General features: G+C 43.8%; 1 protein-coding gene across 1 annotated transcript in view; it reads right to left on the bottom strand.

The window, feature by feature from the left end:
- Positions 1–21,720, bottom strand: part of LOC118096523 (potassium voltage-gated channel subfamily KQT member 1-like) — a 263,693-nt gene that overhangs the window by 224,511 nt on the left and 17,462 nt on the right. The window contains exons 3-10 of the mRNA XM_088669430.1: positions 18,354–18,480; positions 16,679–16,757; positions 12,983–13,079; positions 10,858–10,998; positions 6,721–6,831; positions 6,155–6,250; positions 3,949–4,074; positions 2,176–2,338 (exon numbers count right to left, since the gene is read on the bottom strand). Of these exons, the coding sequence (XP_088525556.1) occupies positions 2,176–2,338; positions 3,949–4,074; positions 6,155–6,250; positions 6,721–6,831; positions 10,858–10,998; positions 12,983–13,079; positions 16,679–16,757; positions 18,354–18,480 (940 nt within the window). The remainder of the gene's footprint in view (positions 1–2,175; positions 2,339–3,948; positions 4,075–6,154; positions 6,251–6,720; positions 6,832–10,857; positions 10,999–12,982; positions 13,080–16,678; positions 16,758–18,353; positions 18,481–21,720) is intronic.

Genomic DNA, 21,720 nt, shown 5'->3' with positions numbered 1-21,720 from the left:
TGAACCTGGATTGTATTGCCCATGATTGCTGTGGTTTGGTCACTTGCCATTACTGAATTCCATTGTTTAGAAAAGTAATACTCTATTTTGAGAGACACTGGGCAAAAATTATCATTTCCAATGGATATGAGCATTTCACCATCTGTCCACCACAGATATGTGTGTTCCTTTTGTTACAGGAGAATGCAGTGGCTGTCAGGTGAAGAACTTTACACCATGAGAACACGAACTCCCTTTTCTGAAGGGGTGGTTAGAGATTAAATAGCCTTAAAGGTAGGGGTGGGTGAAACTTTCCAAAATGGTTTCTCATTTTTCCAATCTTTAGTTCAGCTCTCCATATTTCCACATTACTTTGTGGATTTTCCCCAAGTCCTCATTTAATTTATCAGAATATTAGTGCATGTTCTCCCAAATGGACACATTTTCAAAATGCAATTTCTACTAATATAATGCACATTTGCATGTTACATACATGCAGCTCTATGCACACTTTACCCAAGTATATGAATTTTTGCACACATTACTTGGCTGGATAACTGCATTGCAAAATTCAGAGAAGTGTGAATTTTTAAGGACGGCTGTGTTTTGGTTCTTGTATTGTTTTGGAAAGTACGAATTAGGTAGGTTTAAATGCAAACTGAATCAAATTTCTCTCCCATCTCTACCTACAGGTGAACTAGCAGATAATCAGGACAGTAGAACAACCAAAAATATGTAGTACAGTCTGAGAAATATCACAGTACCAAAAAAGTCAAACAGGGAAATAGATCTCAGAAAAGTACTATGGAAGTGTTTTATGAACATACACAGAAGTACAAATACACTAAGAATATTCCTTGCAGTTGGATATATGTTTTTGCCTTTAGTTTCACTTTCTTTCAGTTGCCTCTGAGGAAGAGCAAAATACTCTCAAAATATGTTACATATACATTAAGTATCTACTTCCTAACAACCCATTTTAGCAGTACCTTTCTGCGGTCAGCGTACATGTATGTCAGTGCACAAAATCAGTAGCCCTCCCAAGTTTGCTTACAAAATTAGAGCTTTCAGGAACTCCTGTGTTGAAAAGCAAGCAAACTGGGCCCTGTGCTTTTAGAGGGTGGACCTTGACGGTCTTAAGAGTGACAGTAGGTTATGGAAGCAAACACCACGGCTACCCCTCATTCCTCAAGTAAAAGAGCTCATTGATGAGGGAAATGCATTCTTTATATACTCACATGCATTTTAATTTCCCCACATATATTCCAGGATTAAGCTCCAGCACTGAGAACAGATGCTGGAACAGATTAAACTCTGCAGGATTTCCATTTTAAAAGAAGTTGCATGTGAAACCCTAATCTGAGCTTTACCCACCTATATCAGGAGCTTGTGGTAGTCAGAAGAACACATCGGAACAGAAGATGAGCAAGCAAGAAACCTGTTAAACCATTTCCTCTCTTGACCTAATTTCAGCTCAATCTGCTTTTTTCACCTGCCTTGGATACCCATGCACCACTCTTTCTCCATTCCTTTGCAAAGGAAACAGCCTAACTGTTATGTTCAAACTGGCACTCCTTGTTTATTTATCTCCATATATTGCTAAGATCGGGATGCGGGTGGCGCTGTGGGTTAAACCACAGAGCCTAGGCCTTGCCGATCAGAAGGTCAGCTGTTCGAATCCCCGTGATGGGGTGAGCTCCCGATACTCAGTCCCAGCTCCTGCCAACCTAGCAGTTCGAAAGCATGTCACAAGTGCAAGTGCAAGTCCAGCGGGAAGGTAAATGGCATTTCCATGTGCTGCTCTGGTTCGCCAGAAGGGGCCTGAGTCATGCTGGCCACATGACCCGAAAGCTGTACGCCGGCTCCCTCGGCCAATAAAGCGAGATGAGCACCACAAACCCAGAGTCGGTCACGACTGGACCTAATGGTCTGGGGTCCCTTTACCTTTACCTTTATTGCTAAGATAGCTTCTGGTTTGTTTCTGCCAGCATAGGAAAGATGGGAGAATTGGGTGTGAAATGGGCATTTATGATATGAGCAGCATGTATCAGCATGCTGCTTGCTCATGTTAAACCACAGCTAATGTTTAACTATGGTTTAACATGATGGTCAACGAGAACTAAACCAACAACTGAAAAATAAACTCATGGCTGCTGTCTGTATACATAAAAGATTCATTGTAAGATAGTAAGTTACCTCCAGGTTCATCAAGGTAGAAACTCATCTCTTTCTTGTCTTCTCGCTGACTGATATGGTCATAAGTAATTTGTGGAATAGGCAACGCTGTCTCCCCTGGATTCATTATAGGTGTGGAACCATTATCACGCCCAGGTTTTCCTTTCCTTTTGTATCTTCTGCTCTGTAATAAAACCATTTCCATGCCAAAAAAAAGTATCATACAAAAATTTCAACTTCTACAGTAAGAGGCTTGGAAACCCCAGTGATTAAGAAGTGTATAAATAACTGAAATAAATGGTGTGTGGGCAAGTTGAGACTTGCATACATTTTTAAAGGGTTCATTTGAAAGAATCAGCATACATTTTCAACTGAGATTTCTTAAGAAGTTGGCAACCACAGACCATATTAATGTTCACCTGATACACTGTTCTGTCTTTTCTGCCTGCCATAGAACCACAGCTTAGCTACCCCATATGAAGTCAGCCTTCAGCTATAACACAGGTATTTTTGCTCTCTGAAGAAATGACTGTCATACCCCAACATCCTGAAAATGTGGTTACTAGATTCTTACAGGAAATGTGGGGTACCTACATAGGGACCTCTACAGCTGTCCAGACCAGGCATCCCCAAACTTTGGCCCTCCAGATGTTTTGGACTACAACCCTATCATCCCTGACCACTGGTCCTGTTAGCTAGGGATCATGGGAGTTGTAGGCCAAAACATCTGGAGGGCCGCAGTTTGGGGATGCCTGGTCCAGACCATACTTACCATTCAGTCCTACACAAGTCTACTCAGAGTTCCATTGGGTTCAATGGGGTTTATACACAGGAAAGTTAGTGCAGGACTGTGGCACTAGGGCCTCCTTCACGCACATTATGAATTAATTAAAAATTGTGATGGGCTCACTCTCATACACATATCAACATTGTTGAACTTTTTTTCGTTCTGCCCAAAATTGTTTATGGGAAATCGGCAAAAATGGCACTGCCAACATGGGCTGCCATACATCTTACCGATTTCTTCCCGGACACTGCTGCCGACTCCAGTATTCCACATATGTCCGGGAAATCCCAGATGTATGGCAACCCTAACATATCACTTGATTCTTGAAGACCACAGTGACAAATGTGCATTTGGGAACCAGTTACAAGTCAGCTGCTAAATAGTAGTTGTTTGTTTGTTTGTTTGTTTGTTTGATATCTTGCCCCTCAACAGATTCCCAGGACAGCTTATATTCAAATGCCTTATTTAGATTAAGGCTTCCCAGTAGCATCAGAGAATTAGAGGCTGGGAGCATCTTAAAAGTGGTGTGTAAGACAACAGGTATCATAGAAATTCATCTGTCTAGTGACAGGTTTAAAGCTCACCCACACTTACCTTTGCTACGCATTTCTAGGCACAGGTCTGTGGTTTGAAGCTCTTTACACAACAGCCCTTTTTCTTTTGCCCCAGCACTTTCCCTGCAAAAACCCGCTCTTTACTGCTGAACCAGAGCAAACAGCAACCTGTGGAAAACCCAAATTGCCATTTGTTCCAATTCAGCATTAAAAAGCAGGTTTTTCTGAGGGAAGTGGCTGGGTACAAGAAAAAAGTGCTCGGATACAGCGCTTTAAAGCACAGACATGTGCCTAAAAAGGTAAGTTTGGATGAGTCCTGAATTTTACTTCAACAGGTTCTCCGGTTCTCCTAACACCTGAACTGATTCTATGGAGTTTCCAAACCATGTATTCTGTGTTGGATGGAAAGGCAAGTTATAAATGTAACTAATAAACCAATGTGCTCCTTCTGACCTGTTTTCTGAGATTTGGGCTAGATGGTGCTGCTGTTTTCTTTGCGTTTTGAGCTGGGGTGACATAGATCTTCCATGTGGCTGTGGAATTGTATGACTTCTCTGCTGCATAACACCTCCACAGAGTCTGCAGGACATAAAAACAGCTCTTGCTAATACTATATATAAAGAGGGACAGTACATAACCTTTCTGTAATTAATTAGTGTTACTTGTCCTGCATGAACAGTGCAAAAGATTTCTACCACAGGTATTGTGGAAAAAATTAGTTCAAATGCAGTTCTCCCTTGCCACCCATTCTGCTTTTATAGAGGTACTAGTTGACCCTCCCAAGCGTTGCTGTGGGTTATCCCTGTGGCTGCCCCCACCCTGTGACGATCCATGATACGTTGCTGTGCCTGATTCAGGGTCATAGCTGTCAAGTTCTCCCTTTTTTAAAGTGAAGTTCCCTTCTGCTGAATAGGCTTCCTCACGAGAAAAGGGAAAACTTGACAGCTATGCTCAGGGTCACTTTTTCCCAGGAAAGGGGACACAGTACTCCAGGTGAGGTCTGACCAGAGCGGAATACAGTGGTACTATTACTTCCCTTGATCTAGATGCTATACTCCTCTTGATGCAGCCCAGAATTGCATTGGCTTTTTTAGCTGCTGCATCACACTGTTGACTCATGTCTCGACAGAGAACATCATAAATAAATAAATAAATAAATAAATAAATAAATAAATAAATAAATAAATAAATAATATATACCACTCTGGGCGGCTTCCAACAGACATTAAAATACAATAATCTATTAAACATTAAAAGCTTCCCTAATCAGGGCTGCCTTCAGATGTCTCCTAAAAGTCTGGTAGGGGGCAATTTTTAAGGGGGGCAATTTGAGAATGAGTTATTAACAGTGAATGGCCTTCTTTTAGGCTTCCTCCATGTGGATAGGAGTTCACTTTTTGAATAATAAGAATTATATGTCACAGGGGGAGGTATCAGGATTTTAGAGATGCTTCGGTGTGCCATGGCCACCTATATATTCTTTGTCATTCTATATATTCTTTGTTGTTGTATACTGAAGAGGACTACGCTGAAACAGTGCGATTATCCGGATCATTGTCTCACTGGATGAATTTAGTTACATAGATTGTACAGCTGACTATTGCTTCGCTGCAGTTCATAAAGACATATATTTTGCCCTTTAATCATCGGTCTACGTGTTGCCTCTTTTGGATCGGTTTTTGAGAATGTGGCACACATACTGCCTCCTCCTCTGCAGCCTGGAGGTGGCCTAGGGAGTCATAAAAGGCCAGGCGGGGGCGTGGAGGCAGCACCCCTCCCAGCTGCCCCGAGCTCCCTACCCTGAGGCAACTCCTGAGTGGGCTAGGCCTGGCCCAGGGGAAGTCCTCGCCTCAAGGTTGGGCTTCTCCAATGACATATTTGGTGCAATATTTGGAGAGAATGGACAGGTTATATTGGGTCTGGAAGTAACTGGCCTTGACGCACATACACCACAGCCTGTTTCATGTCAGCAAAAGAGCTCCTTCTGGTTGCTGCCATGTTTCCCCAGGATTCCTCTATACACAACTCTACTTCACTATATACTATCACCCCAAGGGTGTTCTGGGAATAAAATGGTGGCTGCTACCACTGCCACCGGGACGCGGGTGGCGCTGGGGTCTAAACCACAGAGCCTAGGACTTGCTGATCAGAAGGTCGGCGGTTCGAATCCCTGCAATGGGGTGAGCTCCTGTTGCTCGGTCCCAGCTCCTGCCAACCTAGCAGTTCGAAAGCACGTCAAAGTGCAAGTAGATAAATAGGTACTGCAACAGTGGGAAGGTAAATGGCGTTTCCATGTGCTGCTCTGGTTCACCACATGACCCGGAAGCTGTCTGTGGACAAACGCTGGCTCCCTCAGCCTATAGAGTGAGATGAGCGCACAACCCAAGAGTCGTTCACGACTGGACCTAATGGTCAGGGGCCCCTTTACCTTTTACCACTGCCACTACCACTATCTAGGACAAATTTGGCCCTTTCAAGTTCATTGAAATGCCCCACATATGCACTGCAAATAGTGGAACATTACAGCTCAGTCTCCAAAATCCTTAGTTAATACCAAGACTCTGTAGCGGAGTATTGCTCTTTGTAATCTCTTTTGTTGGGATGGTGAGAAGTTACAAACTTCGGTTCACTTTCTCCTATTTCTTCATCAAGTATTTACCTGAATTAGAGATGCTGCTGCAGGTATTTGCCTGTTGAAATGTTTTTGACGTTGTTTCTGTTGTACCTTAAGTGCAAAGCCGGAACCCAGGATGCCCTGAAAGTCGAAAAGCAGTTATTTGTTGAAGAAAACTGCATTTAATGCTTACATGTAAAAGTAAGATATGGAATCTGCAGTAAGCGACAGGGGTATAGCGGGGGGTGTCCTGCCGGGGTGATGGCCTCAGGCACATTTTTCCGGGGGGGGGGCACTGCATAGTTATCTCCTCGCCCCACCCTGCCAGCCCCCAGCTGCTTTGCAAGGCTAGGATGATCCAAGGTCTGCGTTGGCCAGCAGGGCTCCCCCCCCCTGCACAGTGGGAGGGGGTCTCTCCAGCAGTAGCAAGGCCTGGGCTGGTGCAGCAGGCTCTTTTCACCCTCCGCACCCTCAGGTGCGCACCCACCCCAGGTGCTGACAAAGCATGCTACACTGCAGGTAAGCAATACATTGTATATATCCACCACTTTCTTGAAGACACCAGCAATGTTTACAAACTGACTTAATAATTATTTAAGGTCTGCACTCACCGCTGGAAGAGCAAAGAAAGAGATGGCAAACACAGAGAAGCAAGACGCAATTGTCTTGCCAATCCATGTCTGTGGCACTTTATCACCATAGCCAATAGTAGTGACTGTTACCTGTACAATAGATGAAAAATAGTTTACAAAAAGGCTGTAATGACACTAGTCTGAAAGCTGGTTCACATTTGTAGAGATTTAAAATTGAAGTACTGTGCATTTCTGTCAGATGTAGCTAATCCTTCTCCAAGCACAAGCTCTGGGGAAACCAATTGTGCTAGTCTGCCATAGGAGGCAGCAGTGCAGAGTGCGGCTAGCCAGGGCAGCAGCTCCAATATCACGGCCCCTCTCCCTGGGGCAGTTTTGCAGCATTAACGAAATATTCAGGGGAATTTCACAACCTCCCAAAACATAAGCACTTATTTGAATTGCTTATATGTACAAGATCAGTGTAAGTTCACCTGAAGCATGGTGGGTGGGCGGGACACAGCAGAGTATTGAATCAGGATTCAGTTCACTGGGAGGGGTGCTTGTGACATGCATTGGGAGGGGGGCCCCAATTTTAACATGGGTTTGTCAGCTTATTTCTAGGTTTATCTATCTTGATGTTTTGGTCACACTCTGTGTATGTGCTTAGGATTGCTCTTGGAGAGTCAAGTGACCAGTAAGATGCAGTAGAGTTATAACTTCAGTATTGATGTGTGTTTATATATGAGCTCCTTCCTGCTGGCATGTTTGAATACTGTACAGTACTTCAAATTTGATGCTGTCTTGACTCTATCTGTTATGGTCTTCTGCTTTGTTCTGGGCCAGCTTGAAAGGATTTGTATGCAGAAATAAGGGATATAAATGACTATAATAAATAATTATAATAATTATAATAATAATTTTTTTATTTATACCCCGCCCTCCCCAGTCAAAACCAGGCTCAGGGCAGCTAACACCAATAAAATTACAATAAAACATAAAAAGCAATTAATTAAAATACAGATTAAAATACAATATTAAAATTTATAATGCAGCCTCATTTTAAGTAGACCATAAATCCAAGCCATGAGGGAGGAAAACACAGGGGTCAGACTAAGTCCAGCCCAAAGGCCAGGCGGAACAGCTCTGTCTTGCAGGCCCTGTGGAACGATGACAAATCCCACAGGGCCCTGGTCTCCTGTGAAAGAGCGTCCCACCAAGTTGGGGCCAATACTGAAAAGGCCCTGGCCCAAGTAGAGGCCAATCTAGCCACCTTATGACTCGGGATCTCCAGAATATTGTTGTTTGTGGACCTTAAGGTCCTCCGTGGGGCATATCGGGAGAGGCGGTCCCGTAGGTACAAGGGTCTCAAGCCGCATAGGGCTTTTAAGGTCAAAAACCAGCGCCTTAAACCTGATCCTGTACTCCACCGGGAGCCAGTGCAGCTGGTAAAGCACTGGATGAATGGGATCCCATGGCCAGGACCCCGTAAGGAGCCTCGCCACGGCGTTCTGCACCCGCTGGAGTTTCTGGGTCAGCTTCAAGGGCAGCCCCGCATAGAGCGAGTTACAATAATCAAGCCTGGAGGTGACCGTCGCATGGATCACTGTGGCCAGATCCAAGAGAGGTAAGGGACCAACTGCTTGATACCGTAAATGTCACCTTAGCAGTGGCTGCAACCTGCGCCTCCATGGAAAGGGAGGCATCAAAGGTTACACCCAAACTCTTGACAGAAGGCGCTGGCACTAATTGAGCCCCTGCAAGAGATGGGAGTTGGCCCCCCAACATCATGTCGTCCCGACCCAGCCAGAGGACCTCTGTCTTCAAAGGATTTAGCTTCAACCGGCTCCCACGTAGCCATCCAGCCACAGCTTCCAAGCACCTGGTGAGTGTGTCCGGGGCCGAGGCAGGGCAGCCGTCCATCAACAGATAGATCTGGGTGTCATCTGCATATTGATGACAACCCAGCCCAAAACTCCAGACATTCTGGGCAAGGGGGCGCATAAAGATATTAAAAAGCATCAGGGAAAGGATTGCGCCTTGCGGGACTCCACACACCAAGGAGTGCCGCGGCGACAACTCCCTCCCTAGCGCCACCCTCTGTCTCCGACCTGAGATAAAGGAGCGCAGCCATTGTTGGACTGTGCCCTGAATCCCCACGTCAGCAAGGCGGTGGTCTAAAAGTTCGTGATCGACCATATCGAAGGCTGCTGACAAATCTAAAAGAATCAGCAGTCCCGACCCACCTCGATCTAGCTGTCTATGGAGATCATCTGTTAAGGCGACCAGAGCCGTCTCGGTCCCATGACCAGGGCGAAAGCCGGACTGAAATGGATCTAGAGCCGATGTTTCATCCAGAAACCTACCAAGCTGTTCGGCAACCGCTCTCTCAATTATCTTACCCAGGTACGGAAGATTCGAAACCGGACGATAATTGGATAGATCTAAAGGATCTAGAGATGTTTTCTTTAAGAGCGGATGCACTACTACTTCCTTCAACTCCTCTGGGAAAGTCTCTGTGCCAAGAGACAAGTTGATGATCTCACCCAGGGGGGCCCGTACCTCATCTGGACACGCTCTAATCAGCCAGGAAGGGCACGGGTCAAAGTGGTGGGCCTTCCAGCTCGGAGGAATCTGTCTACATCGGCAGGGAGTATCCGATCGAATTGGTCCAATACTGGACTCGAAGACAGTTGAGGGGCCTCCAGTTCTGTTATTGTATCCAAATTGGCAGGGAGGTCACGGTGGAATATCAAGACTTTCTCCGCAAAAAAGCTCGCAAATGCCTCACAGCTATGGGTCAAATTCGTATTTAAATTTGGCTGTTCCTCTAGGGTTGTTAGAGACCTAATTATTCTGAAAAGTTGTGCTGGGCGAGAGCTAGCGGATGCAATGGAAGCTGAGAAGTAAGACTTCTTTGCAGCTTTCACCGCCATCTCATAGGCTTTCATAAGTTTCCTATAAGATGTTCTTGAGGCTCCGTCGCGAGCACGCCACCATACTTGCTCTAGCCATCTGAGGTCCCGCTTCATTTTCCAAAGCTCCTCAGTAAACCAGGGGGCCCAGTTTCGGCGGGGTCGCAGAGGGCGCTTAGGTGCAATCTCATTGATGGCCGCCAAGAGCTGGTTATTCCAGTTCTCGACCAGCTCATCTAGTGAGCCGCCAGGGGGAGCAGGGTCCCGCAAGGCCTGATGGAATCCATCAGGATCCATCAGCCTTTGCGGGCGAGCCCAAATAGGCTCACCACCCAAGCGGGGTAAGAGCGGGAAGTCAATCCTGGCTTTCAGAGCGTTCCAAGGAGTTAGCAGAGTTCTATCGAGCCAAAGCTAGGTCTTTTAACTAGTAGATGAAAAACAACCAGTAGATGAAAACGAAACTGCAAGTTAGTCGCCAGGGCTACAATCAATCTTCATTGGGCGTTCAGTGTTATGCTAAGTCGAGTTGAGCCGTAAAACCATAAAACAATAAAATAGTACCACAAAAAACTAAAAACTAAAGAAAACGAAGTGATAAGGCAACTAATATAACACTTTAAGTGTGAACTTAGGATCAAAAGGTGACTAAAAACTACTTAAAAGCTTGATTGAAGACGGGAGGCTCTGACTAGGCTGCTACCTCCGCCGCCACAATGGGGCACAATGGCCATAATGCTCATTCACACTGCTCTTGTGCATGACTCAGGTAAAAAATAATGAGAATGTAAGTGGAGCCCTGTGAGATTAGGTTCCAAATCAATGTGGTCTAGCATCTTTTTCCAGTGGTCAACCTCCATATGCTCCTGACTGGGAATAGATGAAGAGAAGCAAAAGAAGGTACTTATCACCACAACCAGTGGCAACAATTTCCCTGTTAATTATGCTGTGAATGAAAAAAGTACTTTCTTCTGCTCCTCTGAATCCATTCCCAAGCAATTTAATTGGCTGATGATGGTTTTGCCTTACACCAAGAATACCGTTAACTTCACAGGTTTGATTCATGCATGTATAGCAATATTTAAATTATTTATTTTTAATATGAAATGTTCAGATTTAAGCACTTTGCAAAGTAACTTTGGGGTTACTTGCTTCTCTTCCACAACCTGCATCACAGAGTATTTTTGTACTATTACTCTTAAGACTAATTTCAATCCAATTCCTTCTTCTGAATATTTCACTGAGAGAAAGCAAGAGATGCACTTACCACACCCCACCAGAGAGCGTCAGCATAACTGGAAAACCCTGTTTGTCCCTCCTCATCCACTGCATCCTTCTCAGCGAGATAGACGAAGTACGATGAGAAGATCAATCCCAAGAATCCAATATACAGTGTAGTTATTAGTTCCTAATAGGAACAAAACTGGATTACTGATTGGACATAGTACAAATCTCTTTGTACAAATGCTGATTTTGGTTAAAAAAAAATATTCTTAACCATTTCATATTTTTAATAAAACATATCCAGTGATGCTGGTCTGCTTTATGACCTGTGGCAGTCATGTCTCACCTTTGAGTTGATATGCTAGCTTTTATACATATTCACACAAAATTTTGTATGCATTTCTGGTGAACATAGACTAGAGTAAATCTTATTTTAAAAAGCAAAAACAAACCCCACCACTGCTGTGAGCTGGTTGGCCAGAGCCTGGGCCATATCCAAGGGTATGCTTGAAGTCTAGCCAGTGAAGCACTCCAAAGTGATTCAAGTTAGCAGCTAAATGTACTGGCACCCTGTTTGTCAATACAGCTGAGGGTCCAACATGGATCCCTATAGGACTAACTGCAGTCATTTTTAGGTACCCAAACCCTGGGCAGGCAGGCAGGCAGCATGGGAAACACCTGCTGCCCCAGCTAGAAGGGCCCCAGTTGCTGGGACGGCTCTATAAAGCCAGCCTACCCAAAGGGTGGGGCTGCCCCCAAAGCAGACGACACCAAAGGGGGTTGTTCCTTTGGGGGTGGAACGAAGACGAGGTTGTGGGCCAGCCCCTTTATGCTAAAATTATGGTTTTAATGAGGAGGGGTTTTTAACTTGGGTGGGTGTTGTTTATTTGGGATGGGGTTGTTTTAAACTGTTCTTAAGTGTTGCACGTTCATTTGTATTTTTTTCTTAAAAAATAAGGCTGATTAATATTCTACAGCCTTTTAAATGTGTTTGTGGAGGTTATTGTCTTGTTTTGGTTTTAACTATTTACTTGTGTGTATACTTTGTATTTTTATCCTATGAACCACCCTGAGATCTCATGATGAAGGGCAGTATATAAATCTAATAAATAATGATAATTATTATTGTTGGGGAAGAAAAAACACAAATTTAGGATCCTGTCCTATAATGCCATGACCCTGAGGTTAGACTCCCCTTCTTAAGGGATGAGACTGATGTTCAAAGTAGGAAAGAAAATTGCCCTCAGGGCCAGCCCCAGATGTGTATACGAAACTGGCAGCACTCATGCAAGAGGCGCCCATTGCACCAGGAGGGTGTTGCATTGCCTTCCTCCAGTTCCAGGGCTGCCAGTTCAGGAGCCCTAAAGAAGACATCTGAAGGCAGCCCTGTTTAGGGAAGCTTTTAATATTTAACAGACCATTGTCTTTTAATATTTTGTTGGAAGCCGCCCAGAGTGGCTGGGGAAACCCAGCCAGATGGGCGGGGTATGAATAATAAAATTTATTATTATTTATTATTATTATTATTATTATTATTATTATTATTATTATTATTATGGAACCCGAGTCTCTGTCAGAGTTAATGACTGCTAAAGCAGGAAGAAGAAGAGTTTGGATTTGATAGCCCGCTTTATCACTACCTGAAGGAGTCTCAAAGCGGCTAACATTCTCCTTTCCCTTCCTCCCCCACAACAAACACTCTGTGAGGTGAGTGGGGTTGAGAGACTTCAGAGAAGTGTGACTAGCCCAAGGTCACCCAGCAGCTGCATGTGGAGGAGCAGAGACCCGGTTCACCAGATTACGAGTCTACCGCTCTTAACCACTACACCACACTGGCTCTCTCATGGGCCTCTCTCATGGAAGGCTCTGAGATAGAGCTGCATCTCTTGTTCAAGGCTCAGTCTGAGAATGGCAGCTGCTCTGCTGTTATGCAGGATCCAGCCCAAAGCCTGTACAGAGCTATCTCAGGCACTAGGGAGCCTTGCCTCACCGTGCCTATGTACTGCTGAGGCCAGGGATAAAAAAAAGAACACACTTGTAGATTGCCCCAAACCCTACATTTCTAGGCGAGTTCATTTTCACCATAACTGATGTTAGAATAAGAGCTTTACAGGTGTAAAAAAAAAAAGCCTGTTAAACATATTCAATAACCTTCCCATACTCAATACCTGACGATGTATGAATACAACAGATCCCAAGAGCCTCCAAGTGCCACCCTGTCGGTCTACATGAAGCATGCGAAGTATCTGCAAAAAACGGATTCCCCTGTGGAAAAAACGGCAGAATGCCATGAGAGCCCATCATACTGTACACAGAAGGCCTATCCGTGAAAACGTGAGTATATTTTCTTCTGAATACTACAATGAAATTTGAAAGCTCATTAATACTATAAGTACTCAGTCAAATAGTTTGACCAGTCAAAGAAGTTATGGAGCTTTTCTTAGAGGAGCTCACCCCTTAAATAGCTTATCTTTTTCACCTGCAGCCTCTGTCGCGCAACACAGAGCACACCAAAGAGGTGCCAGAACACACCAAAGCGTTCTGGTGAATTCCAGATGAAAAAAAGTCCTGAGTCAGACAAAACCAACTAGTAGCTTTGTGGGACAGAAGAGGTAACTTTTAATGCTTCCTGGGGCAGATCTACAAAATTTTAGGGTTACATTGCTCATTGATTTTGCACATACAGGTAGCTGTGAAGGGAACAGAGTTTGGGGGAAAACTAGCAGCCATTGCGGTTCCACTTGCAGTGACCCATCCCTCGGGAGCAAAGCTTAATCAAACTGGACAAGACAACATTCTGGGATTTGACACTGGCCACAACTTTATTGATTCCAGGTGTCAGTAGCCTTTGGCTTAGGCATTGGGTATGTATCCCTCCCAGCCTCCTAGTGGAAGAATGAGGGATGACAGTTGCTGAAGGAAGCTCTTTGGCCCATCTGCCGCATGCCTTGGCTTTTGGACCATGACATGGTAGGCTAAGGATTCCACCCCAATGCCTATATCTGCCAAAGTTGTGACTATTGCTATGGGCAGTGCTTTTTTTCTCGGGGCGCTCAACTGTGCGCAGTACTGACACATTTTTTATACAAAGATTAAAAGTGTGGCACTTACTGTAACAACTTCAGGGTGAGTACTGGCACCTTTTCCCCCCTATTTCTTTTTAAAAAGCACTTGCTATGGGGAAAGCAAAACCTGGAAATGGGGCCAATCTGTTTGCAACCAAATTCCTTCCCGGCTCCAAATACAGCACCCATTAAAGAACCACAAGGCGGCCAGGAATTGCAATGCACAACCTATAGGATGTGGGTGGCACTATGGGTTACACCACAGAGCCTAGGGCTTGCCGATCAGAAGGTCGGCAGTTCGAATCCCCATGACAGGGTGAGCTCCCGTTGCTCGGTCCCAGCTCCTGCCAACCTAGCAGTTTGAAAGCACGTCAAAGTGCAAGTAGAAAAATAGGTACTGCTACAACGGGAAGGTAAACGGCGTTTCCGTGCACTGCTCTGGTTCACCAGAAGCAGCTTAGTCATACTGGCCACATGACCTGGAAGCTGTACGCCAGCTCCCTCAACCAATAATGTGAGATGAGCGCCACAACCCCAGAGTCGGTGATGACTGGACCTAATGGTCAGGGGTCCCTTTAGGAAGGGGGACCTGTAGGAAGAAATGTTAATATACAACAAGCCCTAAAGCATGAATATGAGGGAGAGATGGGAGGGTGTGCTTTTTGGCTGACTGTGGTCCTGAGATTGGGGACAGCAGGCCTTTTTAAACCCAGAGGGTTGTCACGGTCCGGTCGACGGGCGTCAGGACTAGAGGCAAGATGGTGGTGTAGAAGCAGGAACAGGTGCAGGGCTGAGGGTCCAGCAGCAGGCAGTCGCAGGGTCAAGGAGCAAGGCAGAGGCGAAGGCGAAGGTCTGGGAGTCAAGTAGCAAGGCAAAGGCTCAAGGAACAAGAAGCACGGTGAAGGCTCAAGGAACAAGAAGCATGGCGAAGGCTCAAAGAACAAGAAGCAAGGCGTCGGCAAGGCAAGGGTCCAAGGAGCAGGGATCAAGACGTCGGCAAGGCAAGGGTCCAAGGAGCAAGGATCAAGACGTCGGCAAGGCAAGGGTCCAAGGAGCAAGGATCAAGGCGTCGGCAAGGCAAGGGTCCAAGGAGCAAGGATCAAGACGTCGGCAAGGCAAGGGTCCACGGAGCAAGGATCAAGAGGCCAGATGCAACCAGGCAAGGATAGCGTTGCTGTGGCAAAGAGCTGAAGAGAAATGCTGGGCTTTTATCCCTCCCAGCTCCTGCCACCAGGTGCAGTGAGATCTCAAGTGGCCTCACCTGGGTGACTACTCCTTGCCTCTCCAGCACAAGCTGATGTCTTCACCTGTGTGGCCATGCCTTGCTTCCCCAGCACAAGCTGAGGCAGGCCCCAGTCCTGCAAAGCACTACAGGCCCCAGAGCCTGACTCCTGCCCATACTCCTGACAAGGGTAGACTGAAAAAAAGCTTGCTCCACTCCGGTCTGATTCCAACCCATGCCACCATGGACTGGTCTGATTGGCCAGAATTTAGAATTGGGCCTGGCAGGAACTCCCGCCCTCCTATACAGCCAGCACAGGGTGTTTCCAACTACCGGCCACCCAGGCCAGTATTCCTCCTGGGCGTCAGGACCCATTTCTATAGGCTGCAACCACCACCCACCCCAGGACTGCATAAGTGGCCATTACCTCACCCTCTGGTTTCCACCACAGCTCCCAATGAGCTTAGAGGAAGGGAGGTGCCTTTTGCTTTTTGTCTCTTTCCCAATTCTCCTTTCAGAGCAAGGCCTTCCTGGTTTCCTTTTTCACAAGCAGCTGTCCTGTTTCAATCTGTAGCCTATGTGCTCCCAAACAGCAACATATGTGATATGCAGATAAATACATTTGTATGCAATGTTGTGCCTGAATGTATCTACTCTCACTGATAGATGCAGACAACTTTAATATGGAGTCTGAGGACTCCCAGGACATGGTCCTTGTTAGAAAATGTAGTAAAAAGTTATAGAATTTTAATTCCCTGGTATTTGATTTTTTTATTTCTTCCATGTATTTATAACTGTAAGGCAGCCCTCGTTGGAGGATCTGTGGTACTTCAGCACAACCCTGTGTTTGCATTAAGTGAGTGTGGGAGAGGAAAGCAAAGAGAAGGCACATTTTAAAATGGCAGTTTTAAACAAAAGCATACATTTGAATAAAGCAAACAGAGGAAAAGTTGTGGTTTTAAACAACAGCAGAGGTATGAGTAGATTGATATTGGCAGTTGCAAACAAGGTTTAAGTACAGCGAGAAGGGAGCTGGGAAATGCTCGGTTGTGCTCGCTTCACATATTCCATAGGACTTTCCCACAATCATGTATTTTACTCCGGGTATCAATATGAAGTTTCAGATTCAATGTAGTAATTTAGAAGATATATTTATTCACATATCAACATCCATATATGGACAGTATGCACCACCTGAACTTAACCATCTCTTATTAATAGGCTTGTTCATACAATTCTTTTCATCTTGAAGATAAGGTAAAGATATCTGCATGGTGCATGTGTAGAATAGGAGAGAGTAGAAGGTATGGAAAGGAGGGTGAGTTGAGAAAAGTGAGAGGAAGGGTGGAGGAGAAAGGAGAGTGAGTGTTAAAATGGGGGGGCAAAGGAATGGGGTTGAACAGGAAAGCAGGGGCATGAAAGGGTCTAAAGAGGAGGGGGTGGTGAAAACAACAACAACAACAACAACAACAACAACAACAGAAGATATATGTAGCTAGATATAGATGCCAACAAATGTCTTTGCACAATATGAGAGGCGATAAATCTAAACTTGACATATCTTATTGCAGGCATACCTTATTGCAGATGTGGCAAACACCTGTCCATTTGATCCTACACTCAGAACAATAATTGAAGCTATAACAACAATAAGATCTGTTGACAAATGGAAAATGGAACTGTTAATGCATTTTAATGCCATCAAAGGAAAAGGAAAAGAGGGGCAGAATGTTACAGCCTTTCAGTACTAAAAACAAAGAAAATCTATAGCAGGCTTTTTTCAGATGTAGCATGAAGGCGCCCCCTCCCTTTAGTATTATTATTACTATTATTATTATTATTATTCCTTCCACAATCATCTCTCCTTACAGGTCTTGCTTTTTTTTCTTTTTAGCACTTCGGAACCCTGAAAAAACATTTTTTAATCTAAGATGACACTGGGATAAAATAAATAACTACATAAACCATAGGGAAAAGGTTTATTTCTTTATTTATAAAAGGCTCTGTGATATCAAAGTTTATGATGTGTAATGTCTCCAAACCGTCTACATGGCAGACAAGAAATTGCAGGTGGTTTGGAGAAGATACACTTAGCCATTATAGGTAAAGGGTAAAGGACAGTTAAATCCAGACATTGGCAACTATGGGGTGTGACACTCATCTCGCTTTCAGGCCAAGGGAGCTGGCGTTTGTCCACAGACAGTTTTCCGGGTCATGTGGCCAGCATGACTAAACCACTACTGGCGCAGTGGAATAGCATGATGGAAGCCAGAGCACACAGAAATGCTGTTTACCTCCCCACCACAGTTATTTATCTACTTGCACTGATGTGCTTTCAAACTGCTAGGTTGGCAAACAGAGCAATGGGAGCTCACTCTGTCACATGGATTCGAACCACCAACCTTAGCCATTATACCACCTTTTGAACAGTAAAAATTTGAGGGTCAAATCAAACCTACCAGTGGACATCAGCTACTCAGAACTCTGTTCCTAGTGGGCAGGGAGGGAGGCTGGTTTTCTCCTGCTTTGGAGGGTAGGACCTGAACCAATGGCTTCAAGTTACAAGAAAGGAGATTCTGACTCAACACCAGGAAGAACTTTCGGAGGGTAAGAGCTGTTTGACAGTGGAATGGACCCCCTCGGGAGCTGGTGGACTCTCCTTCATTGCCATATATTGCATCTCAGAAAGAGTACAAGAGGACTGAAGGTGGATTGAAGGTGGGTCAGGATGTTAATCTCCATATTAAAGGAGTTGGGGTGGAATATGAGAGAACTCGGATTTTGCTAAGGGCACCTAGAACATAAACAAAGGAAAACACCAACCAGGAATGTAGTGGCTCATAATCTTATAACAGCTCATCTCCCAATAAAAGGTGGGCCAATAAAAATATCCATCTTGAAGCATCAGACAACTCAGCTATACACAAACCCAGTACAGTGGTACCTCAGGTTATAGACGCTTCAGGTTACAGACGCTTCAGGTTACAGACTCCGCTAACCCAGAAATAGTACCTCGGGTTAAGAACTTTGCTTCAGGATGAGAACAGAAATCGTGCTCTGGCGGCATGGCAGCAGTGGGAGGCCCCATTAGCTAAAGTGGTGCTTCAGGTTAAGAACAGTTTCAGGTTAAGAACGGACCTCCAGAATGAATTAAGTTCTTAACCCGAGGTACCACTGTATATCCCTTCTGCTCCAAGAAGCCATTGGATTGATGTCCAGGTATGATTTTATATTTAAAACAGACGATCTCACCTATTATTGATATAGGCTTCCTAGCAAATCGTATTCTTCCCTTAATACCGACGTATTTGCTTCTGCAACCTGCAGACCACAGCCTCACCACATATTCAGCACCAAAGAACACCACCAAGACAATTTCCTGAAATTAAAAACAATATTTAAGGCTTATTATTTGATATATATTATTTGATAATAAATTTTATCACACATTAATATTTTTGAAAACATTAAAACGTTTGTTTTAATAGGCAGCATAGAAATGTGGTAAATACAACTAACTAAAGGAAATGAAGTTTCCTTTTCAGGCTTTCTTTTCTTTCAAAGGCACAAGGATAAAAGCAGCACAGTGGGTTGGTTTATTTATTTATTCATTTATTTTACTCAAACCCCACTCACCCCCATTGGGGGGGCAGGGTGGTAAGGATTGTGTTTTGTATATAATTTTTTTCTTTTTGTGTAAATAAGTGCAATAGTTAATATCAAAGTTTACCCCTAAGATAAGTTGCACAGCAGGAAACGGCTTTCATTCAATTTGCTGTTCCTCTTTATGATCTTCATTTGTAGAACACGTAACATAAGGACATAGCGTGCCATGGTGTAACATGATTCTTTTTTTATATATAATCTATTTTTATTAATTTTCCAATTAAAAACAATTATATCACATTCATTATTTCAAATTATACAAATACATATCAATCAAACCGAATATTATGCCAAATCATCTAAAAATTTTCGGGGTTCCCATGCTTCAAGAAATTGGGGATTCCTCGCAACTGCCCACTGCTGTCTTTTTCTAAAGTCCAAATCGTCACTCAAAGTCTATGATAGTCCCAATCTTTCCCTTACAATCACAAAGATGTTTTCCTCTTTCACCGATTTTTCCCCAGCTGCTGAGATAAGTATCAAACGAGATTTCACATATGTTCTTTCTCCTGTGTGAGTTAATCAGTCCGGCCTCCCCATAAATCTTCATAGTCTGGAGCGTTTTCCTGTTGCGTCGGTCTTTCAACACGGAGCAGCGCCATCTTAGAAAACTCAAATCACTTTCGTTTTCTCTCATAACTATGTAGATTAGCGATCTTTATGAAATTTACAGCTTTTCCAGGCAGAAGATCCAGCCGTCACATTATGCATAGACTCTTGATAAATTATTGGCTCTCCTTGCCCTATAGCTGAACTTTGCTTCAGGTCGCTGTTCAAATTCAAAGTGTGTCACATCTCATAAATCCTCGAAACGCTTTCCAGGCGCTCCTTCTATCCAGTTAGAGGGGGGCTTCTCTTGTCAGCAATTTTACATCTTCAAAGAAATATAGTCAGTATCAACAGTTTATAAAGTTCAACTCACACAGATATCTTTTATTTCTCGTTCGTTCCAAACAAGCCAGGACATCATGTCCGGGAAGGTATGAAGTAACTCATAGAGTATATGCAAAAAACAAAAAAGACTCACTCCCCTTGTCGTTCCGTCCCCATCAATCCTTCTTCCAGATAGAATACAGCCTTTGACTCCTCACCCTCAGCAGCGTAAATTCCTCGGCAGTAAACAGAGCTTCTGCCCCTCCTTCTGAAGCAAGTCCATGAATTTAAGCCTAATTATCTTCTTTAATCATGGAGATCCCGCCATGCAGGTTAGCGTCCGGGAGTTCCGACATTCCTCACAAGTGCTTTCAGCCCAAGCCCCCCCACACTCCTTAAACAACCGGAGTGGGTTTGGGGGCATCGCGGGCCAGCGGCCCCTCTCTGTAACCCCCGGAGAGGGTAGGGGGTTGCCATTTACTCCCCTAGCAACCGCCGAATTCCTCATGAAGATCGGAGGGATGGGGAAAAGGTCAGCCATTCCTGCAGGCGGAACCGGAAGCCCCCATGGTGTAACATGATTCACATAGATTACCAGCAAGTCTGAGATCTTTTCAAAAAGTCAGGCTGGCATATAACAGTTCCACCATTATTATTATTATTATTATTATTATTATTATTATTATTATTATTATATTTTTAGAAAATTTTATTTGCTATATACATATTGCATACATACAAAAAATACAGTTGTATAAATAATAAAGAAAACAATTACACATTACCTTAACTAACATTTACCGAGTATAGAACAAAAAATACAAAAATACAAAAATCTGCAAATACAAAAATAAAAGTAGAAAAAGATAAGAAAAAGAGTATATCTAAGGAAAAATGAGAGAAAAGGAAAAGAAAAAGATTGACTTCCTTTGACCACTGTATGGTTCCTATAATCTCATATCCTTGATTGTCTGTAATCATTCTAAACTTTCTAGAGAGATAATTTGTTTACCTGTGGAGTTTTTAGTCTAGGCTAAGCCAGTCATAATTTTGGGAACCGATTTTCTTCATATAATTTGTAAAGATGTCCCATTCTCTCCTGATCTTTTCGCTTGGTTGATTTCTTACTAATTCTGTTGGTTTCGCCAATTCAATATAGTCACTTAATTTTAATAACCATTCTTCCTTTGTTGGAATTGTGTTGCTCTTCCAATATTTTGCAATCACAATCCTGGTGGCCATTATTGCATATAAAAAGACTATTTTGCTGTCCTTTGGGATGTCTGTTGTGAAGATACCTGATAAAAATAACTCTGTTTTTGTTTTTTTTAGAAAAGTGTATCTTAGCATTTTTTAATTATTATTATTATTCGTAAATCATGTCCCAGAATACTTTAATTCTGGGACATGTCCACCACATGTGGAATAGATTCCCATCCTTACGGTTACACCTCCAACACTTACTGCTGATTTTTTTATTCATTTTCACCAATTTTGATGGGATTAAATACCACCTATGCATCATCTTTTAAAAGTTTTCTTTAATTCAGGTAGCAGGCTGTAAACTTAATGTCATTTGTCCAAAGATTTTCCCATTTCTCTAATTCTACAGTATATCCGAAGTCTTGGGCCCATTTTACCATCACGTCCTTAACCATAGGTGCCAGTTTAACAATAACTTAAACATTTTGGATAGATTTTTTTCCCCTCATTTGAAAGCAATGCCCTATCTAGAACCGATATTTTATTATTGAATCCAGTTCTTCTATCGTCCTTGAAAATCTGTTTAGTTGGTAATACCAGTTAACAGTTCCATTAAATACTGTATATGTTACAATGTTGTGAAGCCTCCTGGTGGAGCATAGTGGCTCCATTGAGATGTGCAACAAGGTGTGGGGAGCTGCTGTGTAACAATTCAGGCTGCACCCCAGTCACCAAGAAGTAGGAGACTGAGCAAGCAATTAGAACAGAGGTGGGCCAGCAGGAGGTGGGGGAGGACGTGGCGTATATCTGGCCTTGGGAGGGGTCAGAAGCCAGTCGAGTCAACTGTCTCCAACGGCGAAGAATGAGTTGTGGAAGC

This window comes from Zootoca vivipara, chromosome 5, assembly GCF_965207765.1.
Source record: "Zootoca vivipara chromosome 5, rZooViv2.hap1.1, whole genome shotgun sequence".
Taxonomy (NCBI): domain Eukaryota; kingdom Metazoa; phylum Chordata; class Lepidosauria; order Squamata; family Lacertidae; genus Zootoca; species Zootoca vivipara.
The sequence above is the reverse complement of the archived record's forward strand: the minus strand, read 5'-3'. Positions and strand labels throughout refer to the sequence as shown.